The sequence below is a fragment of the Miscanthus floridulus genome, chromosome 2 (assembly GCF_019320115.1).
Source record: "Miscanthus floridulus cultivar M001 chromosome 2, ASM1932011v1, whole genome shotgun sequence".
Classification (NCBI taxonomy): domain Eukaryota; kingdom Viridiplantae; phylum Streptophyta; class Magnoliopsida; order Poales; family Poaceae; genus Miscanthus; species Miscanthus floridulus.
Genome location: NC_089581.1, coordinates 62,285,268 through 62,297,555, shown reverse-complemented (window position 1 = coordinate 62,297,555; position 12,288 = coordinate 62,285,268). Strand labels below are relative to the sequence as shown.

The 12,288-nt window shown below is 41.9% G+C and overlaps 1 protein-coding gene across 1 annotated transcript; it reads right to left on the bottom strand.

Annotated features, from left to right (window-relative positions):
• Window positions 1–929: 929 nt before the first annotated feature.
• On the bottom strand, window positions 930–9,495 carry LOC136525238 (uncharacterized). The gene is made up of 18 exons (XM_066518234.1): window positions 8,859–9,495; window positions 8,614–8,724; window positions 8,438–8,494; window positions 8,269–8,345; window positions 8,080–8,179; window positions 7,093–7,166; window positions 6,572–6,672; window positions 6,292–6,395; window positions 5,830–5,883; window positions 5,253–5,308; window positions 5,126–5,164; window positions 4,885–5,026; window positions 4,557–4,741; window positions 4,124–4,191; window positions 3,615–3,687; window positions 3,423–3,484; window positions 1,910–3,191; window positions 930–1,564 (listed from the first exon to the last, which is right to left on the bottom strand). Exons 1-18 carry the CDS (start codon window positions 8,937–8,939, stop codon window positions 1,306–1,308), a joined length of 2,925 nt encoding a protein of 974 aa, XP_066374331.1. The 5' UTR covers window positions 8,940–9,495; the 3' UTR covers window positions 930–1,305.
• Between the last annotated feature and the right edge of the window lie 2,793 nt (window positions 9,496–12,288).

The window sequence follows — 12,288 nt, the reverse complement described above, 5'->3', positions numbered from 1 at the left end:
GAAGCTGTTTTGTTGTGAGAGAAAAATACCGTAGATTCTAACTGATAAGCCGGCTGATAAGTTCAAGCGAACAGGCCCAAAACTCATTCAATGAAAGATCACTACCGGACAGGACCAACTAGTCGCTCGCAAACACCAAAAGCAATAAACCCTATCTCTTACTTTAACTAATCCCAAGCCAAAAACCAAAGAGATGCACACAAAATTATTGTTCCAACTACATAATAAATATGCCTAGAAGAGCATGTAGCCATTGGAATAAATTCTACATGGGCAGTGATAGTCACCAGATCAGCCGCTGGTACACATCGTTTCAGTTTTACTTCAAGTCAAACTTTTAAGCTTATAGAAAATATATTAGTACCTATACCTATATAACTAAATAAATGCAGTATCAAGATCATGAATATATTTCATGATGGCTTTAATATAAAACCATATAATATTGTACTGTATCTGTCCTAAATTATAAGTCATTTTAGCTTTTTTATCATTTTAGTTTTTCTATATACACAACTTTTACTATGCATCTGGATAAATTGAATCGAAGGAAGCAGATTTTAGTGCATTTTCCTAACATAACTTTAGTTAGGTTTCTTACAGTAGAACCACCCTACTCGTAAAGCTCAGCTAGTTGAAGATGTTTGCAAAGATACGGAAATCAAATATCATATTTAACATGGGGTATCATAATTAACATGGGGGAGGAACAAACGACTTTCAGAACCAACCATATGTTGAGTTCGGTAGCTTTTTAAAGAACGAAGAAACGAGAGAACCTAAAATGATTATATGAGGCTCTAGGCTACCAGATTTTTTTTTTTTTTGAATTTTAGACTACCAGAAAAGCAACAATCCATGATCCTATAGTGAAGAATGATACATCGACGTGCAGAACGTATACTCAGCAGCCAACAGAAAGACAGAAATGAGCCCATATCCAAATGACTTCATAAAACGTTAGATCCAGATCCAAAACGAGCAGTAGGAAGATTTTCTGAAGTGAATGGTGTTATGGTGTATGAGACACCAGCATCCCAGTTCTTAGATTTCTAGCTCTCATGTGAAATGTGGTTACTTTGGCAGCGCAGAACTTTGTGTGAAAAAAAAAACACTGTGATTACAGTTTGCTGTACAATTATACAACATGAACTCTTTTGAGTCGCGAGTTTTGTGGTGGTTTGGATATGCCCTCTGATTCAAGAGAAGAGCTCCTGAACCCCACTGGACCTTGAAAAGGGCAAGGAGAAACCGAAAAGACGAAAAGATTGGTAAGTTGCTCAGCAGCTGCATGTTACCTTTGGATCAGCATTCACAATTAAAGGCAGAGCTAGGGAAACATCTATTGTCGGGTGCTATCTTTCTAATGCTTATCTCGCTAATTGCTCGGGCCATGTGAGGGGATATATGTATTCGGTCCATTAGGTTAACTTTGGGGGCCTCAAGAATGGCCTTTGGAGGAGAAACTGCATATTGGATTGCCCAAATGGCAAGAGGCCGCATGTATACGACGGACCTATAATGCCCATCTGTGGTCCATCCTTCTGGTGTTTGGAACCAATACCTGCAGCACCGCGGTAAACCCATGTTATAATATCTCATTCATGAATATGGCTCAACAAACACTACTCAAAACTTCATTTGATTTGAGACAATTTGGCATGCGTTACTCGAAAAAAAGTAAAAGTATACAGCCCTAGACAGATTTGGGAATGACATACAATAAGCAGCACTAGAAACATCTGATTCCTAGGTTTCTAATGGAATATAACAGAAGCAACCAAAAAAAAAAGATAACAAATGCACTGCTAAGTTAATATGAGATAAGAAATGCACTGCAAAGTTAATGTGAAAAGCTGCATCACTGCAAAATCTGAAATTGCTCGACAATGTATGAGACAGGGCATACCCATATCCTTCTTCTGACCATCCGGCAATAAAAATTCCTTCTGCGGTTGTAAAGCCTTGATGCTCCATTCCATGGAGCAGCATATTTGCAGCAACAGCATATGTAACACCAGTCCAGATTTCTCGAGATTGCATGCATGTCTCGTCCACCTTTCCCTTTGGAGTCATACCATTTACAGATCCCATCCGTCCTCCTTTAACCTTCATCACATTGAATTCAAATATTTTCTGCAGAGCAGTTCTTATCTTGTGCTCGTCGAAAAGCGGGGGCAAGCCTGACGAGGCAGCATACCACTGTCCTGCCAGCTGATCAGCCTGAATGGATCTACTGTTGCTACTTGTGCCGCTATCGTAATTGAAATATGACCCATTCCATAACTTTGCCTCATATACTGCTTTGGCTTTTATGAACTTGAGCTTGTACTTCTCAGCAAAGTGCCGATCCCCAAGACGATGAGCCATTGTAGCTGCAGCTTGAAGTGCAGCAAGCCATAGACAACCACAGTAAGCACTGATTCCATGAACAGTCCAAGCATCATAGGTTTGATCAGGAAATCCATCATTCTCAATGAGACCATCACCATCACGGTCAAACTGATCCATATAGTCCATAGCAGCACAGACTGCAGGCCAAACATCTCGACCGAATTGCATATCACCTGTAGCAGCAAAGTCTCTGTATATCTGGAGCACAAATTTGGGGTTTAAATCTTTCCATTTGCTTGTATCGTGTATGTTATATGCGTTCATTTCATGCCACGGATCATGCGTTCCAAGATCATGAGGCACAGCACCTTTAACCTTGCGGATTCCTGATGTACCATCAGCCAAAAATTTTACTTTGCGTCGATCTTCATACAGCACAGCATTGGCAAAATCACGTTGGATACTCAACTCTATTTTTGGGAACAAATCAAGGAGAGCAAAAGATGCATAGAAATGCACATCATATGTGTTCCACATGATGTATTCCACTCCTTCTAGATACAAAAACTTGCCAACATGTTCAGGGCCATCCTTTGAAATCAAGTAAGGAATTGGCTCTTCTGACTTGAGTCCATTGATTTGTTTTTGCATTTGTGACCCATGAACTGCTGCGAACTTTGATACACTGTGATCATCACCATTAGTCATGTAACCACCATGAAGTACTTGCTCCACTGTCTGGTTGACATGGCTATCTTTAACAGATCCCTGCTTGGTGTCTTTAGTACCCCTCTTTGAGGACTTCTGCTGATTAGAACCAGGACTGTTTTTCTCATCGATTGCTGGGGGTTGACCATCTACATGATCAGAAGGAAAAATATAAGGTTCCTTGCACTCAAAAGGAAAAGGAGTAGACATTATAAGCTAAAAGAAACTCAGATGATGGCAACTTTAGATTGTAGAACAAAAGTAATTATACCAAAAGAAGAAACTATCTCCGTGACATTCAAAAGTAATGAGACAAGTGGTGATCTGAACAAGCAACCATAAGAAAGTTACAGCGCAACCATAAGAAAGTTACAGTGTACCTGTCCAAACGGTCCCACCAGCTACCAGAAAGTAAAGCTCATTAAAAAGAGTGAACTTATACCTGCAAGCATTTTGACACCCAAACATTCTACAGTTAAATTTCATTTTCTTCTCTACAGAGGAAGATGTGGACTAGTAAATTTCAGGGGCAACAACAAATTTAATATAGAAGCAAGGGGTAGAGTATATACCATTCTGGAAGTCTTTCATCCTTGAGTATGGGGTTTTGCCACTTCTCGATTTCTTCTTCCCAAAGTTTATATTCTGAAAACAAGGAAAAAGAATCCAGGAGCATAGGTCAGAATGTAGAAGACTGATAAATACATTAAATCAGCAACTCAAGGGCCAACGTTGCACATTTCCCAGTAATATCACTACAATCTTGTTTTCAACATATGACTGTATTTGGAGGGAAAATACTCCATCCAATCTAAAAGATGATTATTATAACATGTGGAAGTGTTTTTTATAGTCCTAGCAAATATTGTAACTCTAAGAATTAGTTTCTGCACCAAGTTAAATAGGTTGTACTGTTTCCTTATCACTTTTAGCATTCCGTTTTCTTTTAGGCTTCACAGCTTGTTTTGAATCTTTTCATTTATATATATAGTTATCACATCACAGTAGGGCTCTCCCCTAGTGCATTTACCTAAAAAATAACAGATTAAGAAGTCAAGAAATTGACAAAAGAAAAACATACTTGTTAAGGCATCATGTACCAAGTTAACAGCCGATTTCTCAGAAGTTCCATAGAATTGGGTGTACCTCCTGCAACATGAAATCACATTTATGAATTATCCCATTACACTTAGAATGCACTACAATTCACATTAACGTAACTAATTACAACTTCTCAAGAACTTCTGAACACCAAATATTCAATTGTGCAAACCCAGAGAAGGCTGAAACAAAAAAGAAACTATTGTACTGGGGACATTCTGATATGATCAGTACTTAAGTGTGCCTAAGTTGTGTGTAATGTGATAGGCAACTAAATTGAGACACATCATTGCTCCTATGAGACATAGTATTTTATAAGTTGGATTTGCATCGGAACAAGTCTTGTATCAATAAATAAAGATGTAAACAGAATCAAAAGGTGTCGTCTATATTGACAACAAGGGGACACTAACCTGTTATATGTGCATCCCTTTTGAAACTTTACTTTAGGTGAGGACCAAGCCAGAGCAAACACAACAGTACATCTACCATGTGGCTCTACCCAAGTTGAGGCTGAGACAGCTGCACAGAGTTTCTGTCCTGGAGAAGAAGGCATACTGGAACCAGCACTGAAATTTTCCCGATCGAAGTGACCATTCTGAATGTTAAATAAAACAATTAAAGAAGCAAAATGCGAGCATGATAAGAAAGATAGGACTGTTATACTTAAGAGAATGTCATAGAACAGCCTGTATGAAAAATCATATAAACCAAATGTTCAGACAAGGTAGAAGTAATTACCTGTAGCATGATGTTCCACATTTCCTTTGCAGAAACATGGTTTTCTCCAGAAAGGCCAAACACTGGCAAGACTGTCACATTCACATTCTGAGTTTCGCAGGCAGCAACAGCAAAAGTGACAGGTGGATTATCCTTAGCTGTTCTGCAAAAATATAACAGCTTGTCAGCCTCTATAACATATCATAAAAAAGATTCACTAATTCGTAATCATCAACTCGAAGAAGAGACAATCAAAACTTGCTTGTGATGCAGAAGCACTCCTGATACTCCATCTTCCGCACTGCCCATATTAGAAGATCAAACTATGAGTAAAAACAACCCCAAAAAAGAACTGAACAAGTATAGGTTATATCTACTGATCTACTTACATGAAGGGCTCATTGTAGTGGCCTCCTGAATTATGCGAAAAACCTCCAATAGAATTCTGTCATTAAGAAAATATCACTAAAGGACACTTTGAGTGAATAATAATAGTTTAATGCAGAGTGGGATTTGACTTCTGTAATACTTGAAACCTAGATAGTACTACCTCCATTCCAATTTATAGGTCGTTTTGGCATTTCAAGATACACAACTTTTATTATGTATCTAGACATATCGCCTATCTAGGTTCATAGCAAAAGCTATGCACCTAGAAAAGCCAAAACAACCTATAATTTGGGACAGAGGGTGGTATCTAATATCTTTTTGCAACATAGGGTATTCTGAATTGAGCATAAATCAATGGCAATAATGGACCTCAAACTTTAGAACGGATCATAAGGGTGATAATCATTGATGAGCTGAGATTTTAACACTGGGTAAATGGATATACCCTATGCACTTCATCATGGTAATAAAACCGAAACAGCTTAACACAAATTTTGCATCAGATAGTGCACAAAATTAAAAAAAAACATAAATACACTGCACAAATTTAAAATAAACTTTTAGATTTGTACTTACCGCCCATGTCATCAACAGGCTTACTTTTGCACGGTCTCTCCCAGTGTTTACTAGCTGTAATGAACCAAATAGAAAGGCTGTCAGGTAACTTACTTGAACAGAAGGATATTTTAATATCAAAAGCATCTAAAATAAACAGCAAAATTCAATCGGCAGATATACTATCATTGAACTATTCATTTATTCGTGAACAATTGGCATCTCAAAATTTTATGTATGACGGCAATTATTTCATATTTCACTAGTTCTAAAATATTCAAATCGATTTTACACTAAGATGATATTTCAGCGGCTTGCTGACTGGCCATATGTGATCTCCATTTTAAAGGAAATATCTTGCATAAAGATGGCACGGTAGGCTTTTCAAAGCGTCTTGCTAGGAAATAGGAAACAGGAAGGTACATAATGTAGACCTGCAACAATTTTCAGCTTAGCATAAAAGGAACTCCATTAGCCACTTACAGTATACACAAACACAGATGTCGGAAGGCTGCTATCTTTGTAATCATGAGGAATGAAAGGTGATATTTGACGACATGAGATTTTAAGGTCTGGATCTGGTTCACCTGCAACAAATTAAGAGGAAAAAATCACTGTGCTATCAACACACAGCCACCTTATTGAATTACAGTGCCCTATTAAAAACAACAGTGTCTCTTGGTAGGCACAATCTCAAAAAAAAAAAAATCCTTGTGTAGGTTGCAAATTTAAGTAACGTTACCATAGATCTACAATGGCATACCATCATAAACAGTCCATGCCCGAGGGAACAATGCATGATAGGTCGAGTGTTGACCACTCAAATTCCAGTCCCATGACGAAATTCCAGAGTCACTATTTTTCCTGAAAAACACATAAAACATCAATTAAGGTACTTCTACAGAAGAGATAGCATGAAAAGCACAAAATCTGACCAACTTGTTAATCTGATCAGCATGCCTTGTTGCACCAATACAGTACCTTACTTGAACCAAAACTAAATACCATTATTATCAATATCTATATTGACCTTCAATCGCCAAGTTGGCATAACCATAACACAATTTATGGGTACAGGATGAAAGTTGTTTGGTTTATATAGATTTCAAGAGGTAAATATGGAATATGGAAAAAGAGAAACAAGCAAATTGGGACGGATAGGCACAAGGACATAAAGTAAACAGTAGATTATAGTTGGGCAAATGTTTCTGTGCATGATTTTAACATGATAATCTGCTCATAAGATGGCAAGCTTTAAGCACACAGAACAGGATGGTGACTTACTTCAGACCTTCATGATGTCCAGGAGCCAAAACTGATGAGTATTTCTTGTTCCCCCCATCTCGAGATACAAATATCTGGAAAAGCAGTATATTTAACAGTTCATGCATTGAGCCTTAATGTGAAAAATTAATACTTATAGTGACACTAAGGCCAAAATACTGAAATTTTTTGCAGCACTAGGTGTAAAATTGTAATTGTAATCTGCCTGAAATATAGCACAATCAATCATGAGATCTTAATTAAGTGTGTAGAGACATTAGAATTTATACATCGAAAGTATTGTGCCTACTAATGAAACGAAATGCATTATCAAAGGAGGTAGGTACATGAAAGGAGCATGACCTAAAGTTACTATACCTACTAAATAAATGAAATGCATTATCGAAGGTATACATAGCAAAAGGTCAAGAAGCATAGCTAGACAAAAAATGCCCCCAGCAACCATAGTTCATATATCAGTGAAAAAAGAAAGTGTCACCAGCCCACCATCAAGTGCCAACTGTGAAGATTAGCTGATTAAGCAACCTTCCCAGACATCATAACCTTGGTGCAACCATTGAGAAAAGGCAGTGTTGCGGCAATGTAGACTAAACGAAAATTAACAAGTCTGTGTACTCCTCTTGTGCGGTATTGTCTAATCGTGGGCACTTCGCTCGTCCTTAGGCAATTCCATGTAAACTTTGCTACCCTCTTAATGAAACACATGCGAGTTGCATGTTCGCGGGGAAAAAAAAGGAAAAGGAAATATCATCTTATCTCGCTCCCAAAAAGATGCAGTGCTCACATACTTTTAAAATATGATAAGCCATTAGCAAGTGGAACTTAAAACGTGTTTGTTTAAGTGATACTTTGAGCATCTATGGTACTCAAAAGGACATATCTTCATACACATCCAGATTGAAGAGTACAGAAACCATAGCACACATATATCATACAGCAGTCCGAAGTCTAATAGCAAGCAACAGCAAGATAAGATAGAAGCATTACAGAGAACTGGTTCTCCATGACCGGCGAACTCTCACACAGACCAGGTATGATGTGCCAATTCTTGAACTCTCCCCTGAAACCTCTAGAAATGCTACCGCTCCTGCAAAACCAATCTGCTGATATCAAGGCAAAGTTCTCCAGAATGCATCGATATATGAAGTTCAGATAAGCAATGGCCCTAGCACACACCCCATCCCACCAAGTGGCACACCCTGGGAAGCTGACGGTTTACAGCGCTCTTTTGTGAATGGATCGATCGGAGCTTTCTGCAAGCACAACAACAGATCACATCCTGTCAGCACAGTTTTGGATCCATTCGTGTTTTGACGAAATCATGCATAGGAGCAGCTGATGTCACCCGTCCATGTGACGCCTCCTCCCGAACATACGACCAGAGTCTCAGGCCAAGGCTCATCTGAAATTGCGGGAGCAGAACTTAGCAGGTAGCACCAACAACTTTGAACTAGAGGAACAGAAAGCACACGTCGTATAAAACACCCAACACAGAGGGCCGAATCCGTGATGCGTCCATACCATCCTCATTGCCTCCATGAAGGTGACACTGAACTCCTTGAGAATGTTAGCGTGGCTGTTGAGCCGCCTCCGCCAAGCCTGCTCCGGCGGCGCCCCGCCATCGAAATCCAGCTGCAGCGAAGTAAGTTCCCAACGCCCGAAGCGACACATCAGACCATCAGCAAACAAACTGAAGGAAAACGAGAAACAAAACGAATTGGCGAGCGAACGACGCAGACGCAGGAGCCAAAAGTGGGCTGGCTCACCAGCTGCAGCGCGGTCCGGCCGACGTACTCCTCCGCCGGCCACGAGTTCTTCCGGCAGTGGAAGATGTGGCCGCTCACCATCGCGGCCGCTCGCCTCGAAATGCTACTTGCCGCTTCTCACTCCACCCGCGTCCCGTCCGCGGTCACTGCCGCAGCCCCACCGACGCGATCCTGCCCGCGCCGCGCGCCCCCTGGGTTCCGCCGGCCAATCCAGAAGATTCGCGGGCCGGACGCCCTCCTCATGCGCATCCCCCGCGGCGACCGGGATCCCCGGCGGCACCCCTCCTCATCGGCCCGCGCGCACCCGCAGATCAATTCGGCGCCCTCGGGATCGGCTGGTCGCTTCCGCCGCGGCCGCGCGCGGGAGCGACGAGGCGGCGCGCCGGCTGGATCGGACCGAATCCAACCGGTTAGTATCGCTCTCCCTGCTCCTCCTCTCTTCTAGTACTTTTTTTCCCCTTGGCGGGCTGTCGCCGCGCTGGTGCGCTGTGGAGTCGTTCTCGACGAGCGGAGAAGGTGCGACGAAGTCGACGGCGCACGCACTGGTGCCCCAGGGGGTGGAGGGCTGCGCTTCTGGAAGAGAAGAAGAAAGTGGTATGAATGGGGTACTGCACTACCGCTACTGGTACTAGTAGCCCGTTAGGTGGCGCTGCCCATTCCTGAGCTGGGGCGGGCGTCTTCTCTTTTTTTTTTTGGACGCCAGTTAGTGGTCTTCGCGTCAGAACTCAAACATGTAGGCAGGTAATATTAAATATAGACTAAAAAATAATTAATTATATATTTTACGGTTAATTTATAAGACGAATCTTTTAAACCTAGCTAGTTCATGATTCCACAGTGCGGTGCTACAGTAGCGTATGTGCTAGTGATAGATTAATTAGGTTTAATAAATTCGTCTTGCGGATTACTCGGTATGTTCGCTAGTTGGTTTTTGGGCTGGTTTGGATTGGTTTGTTGTGAGAGTAAAACACTATTGGCTAGGTAGTTTAGGCTGGCTGAAACCAACAAGCGAACAGGATGACTACGGATTCTATAATTTATTTTTTTTATTAGTATCCTGGTTTGGGTTGGTTTGTTGTGAGAGTAAAATATTATTGGTTGGCTGGTTTAGGCTGACTGAAACCAATAGACGAACAGAATGACTGACGGATTCTATAATTTATTTTTTTTATTAGTATCAAACACTCTATAATATTTAATTTATTTTTTATTAATATTCAAATATTCTATAATACATCCTCACGTGATACCTGATTAGAGGCCCTAAAACTTTAGGCCGTGGATTTAAACGAGCCCTCAGACTCCAACGAGTTCGGGTGGATTTTTGTGGGCAGAAGCAGAAGACGGATGGGCGGAGGAGCGGATGTGTCCGGCCAAAGTTACCGAAAGACATAACGGGAACCGAACGAAATGTGCCGGTGATTTTGGGGGGAGGGGACGCCGGACGCGCGCGTAGACTAGACTGGAATCCGGTGCTGAATGCTACCCGTACGGCATAACGGATCGGAATCCCGATTTGCCTTTCTACACAAGAGGAATGGAACAAACTCGTGTGGTGTGGATCGCTTTTGCTTAGGGATCAACCGTACCGGGTCACGGTGCGTAATCACGTTCTATAAAAAAAAGAGTTAATTAATCTACTGGTCTCTAACGTGGAGATACCACTGAAAATCTATGTCGAAAATATCTTTCTGGAAGAGAGCTCTCACTGATTGTCCAGACACACACAAGTACTTTTCTTTTTCTTCTGCTATATAAAAGCAAAGCGGCTTTGTGAGTGGCACAATCAAATTCAACTTGCTATTGTATTAGGCTAGTACACTACAGGAAATATATACTCGTATAAAGCACGCAGTATGAGGCCAACGTTGGTCAATCAAGTGGAGAAAATGAGACGATACGAAAGCGGGGCACTCGCTCATGATCACGGTGCAGTGCCTTTTCACGTTTCCCTAAACAGCAAAGGGAACAAAGGATCGAACACGGCAAGTACAAGTTGGTGCGGAATAGCAGTACTCCATCACCAAGGAAACAAAAAAAAAAGAGACGGATGAGCTCCCAGTGACTAACACTATGTTAGCTCGATCGTATCTGTCGTGCTTATCAATCATGATACAGTATTTTTTTCTCACAATAAAATATCACGAGCTACAGAAACGATGAAGCGAGCAGGGTGTTAAATCGATGAACTGAATTGCAGCATGCTATGGAAAATTGTGAAACTAGAGCAGGGTACGTCGTGTTCATGACTGAAAGGATCAAGATGCCCAAGAGGGGGTGAATTGGGCTAATTCTAAATTCTCTTGCAATAATCAAATCCTACGGATAGCCCAATTAACCCCTTGTGCCTAGAAAAGTGTTTATATCAAACTAATGCACAACAACCTCGCAACCTAAGTTCCAAACTTACTCTAGCAAACAATTCTATAGATGTAAAAACAAGTATTGAATTGCTCAAAGTAAATGCTCAAAGTAAATAGAGAGAGAAAGGAACGCGGCGATGTTTTGCCGAGGTATCGGAGAGTCGCCACTCCCCACTAGTCCTCGTTGGAGCACCCGCGCAAGGGTGTGGCTCCCCCTTAATCCGCGCAAGGATCAAGTGCTCTCTATGGGTTGATTCTTCGACACTCCGTCACGGCGAATCACCCAAAGCCGCTCACAACTTGAGTTGGGTCACCCACAAGCTCCGCCGGGTGAACACCAAACTCCCAATCACCACCAAGCCGTCTAGGTGATGACGATCACCAAGAGTAACAAGTACGAACTCTCACTTGACCACGCGAAGCCTAATGAGAAGATGGATGCACACTTTGCTACTCTTGATTTGCTAGTGAGGCTACTCTCTTGAATTCTCAAATCACAAACACCTCACTAGGACCTTGCTCTTCTTGGCACTCATAAACGTGTTTCTCAGCTGTTGGAATGAGCAAAAGATACTCCACTCACGAGTGAAGCTTCTATTTATAAGGCAGCCTGAAAAACGAACCGTTATGAGCTTCTACGGGATGACCGGACGCTCCGATCAGTTCAACCCGCGAACAGTTTTCAAGTGATGACCGGACGCTGTCAGGGTCCGGTCAGTACCGACCGGACGCGTCCGGTCGCTCTTGGATGCTTACTGTAAACGACCGGACGCTGGATACTCAGGGTCCAGTCACACTGACCGGACGCATCCAGTCACTCTTTCCCAAGTCTGGACCCTTACTGGAGTCGACCGGACGCTGGCCCTCAGCGTCCGGTTACATGACCTCCCAGCGTCCGGTCACACCAGACTTGATCCCCTTGGTCAAATGAACTGACCGGACCCTGCGGCCAACGTCCGGTCGCACCGGAGCCAGCGTTCGGTCAGTGTTTGACCCTCCATTCACTTTCAACTTCTGAACATATGTGAATGAAGTTTGCTCCAAAAGATCTAAGGCATTCATAGGAG

Coding starts and splice junctions, on each gene's coding strand:
- LOC136525238 (XM_066518234.1), bottom strand. CDS start 8,939: ATGGTGAGCGGCCACATCTTCCACTGCCGGAAGAACTCGTGGCCGGCG. Junction 8,346..8,437: donor AGGAGGCGTCACATGGACGG/GTGACATCAGCT, acceptor TTGTGCTTGCAG/AAAGCTCCGATCGATCCATT. Junction 8,180..8,268: donor GTGCCACTTGGTGGGATGGG/GTGTGTGCTAGG, acceptor TTGGTTTTGCAG/GAGCGGTAGCATTTCTAGAG.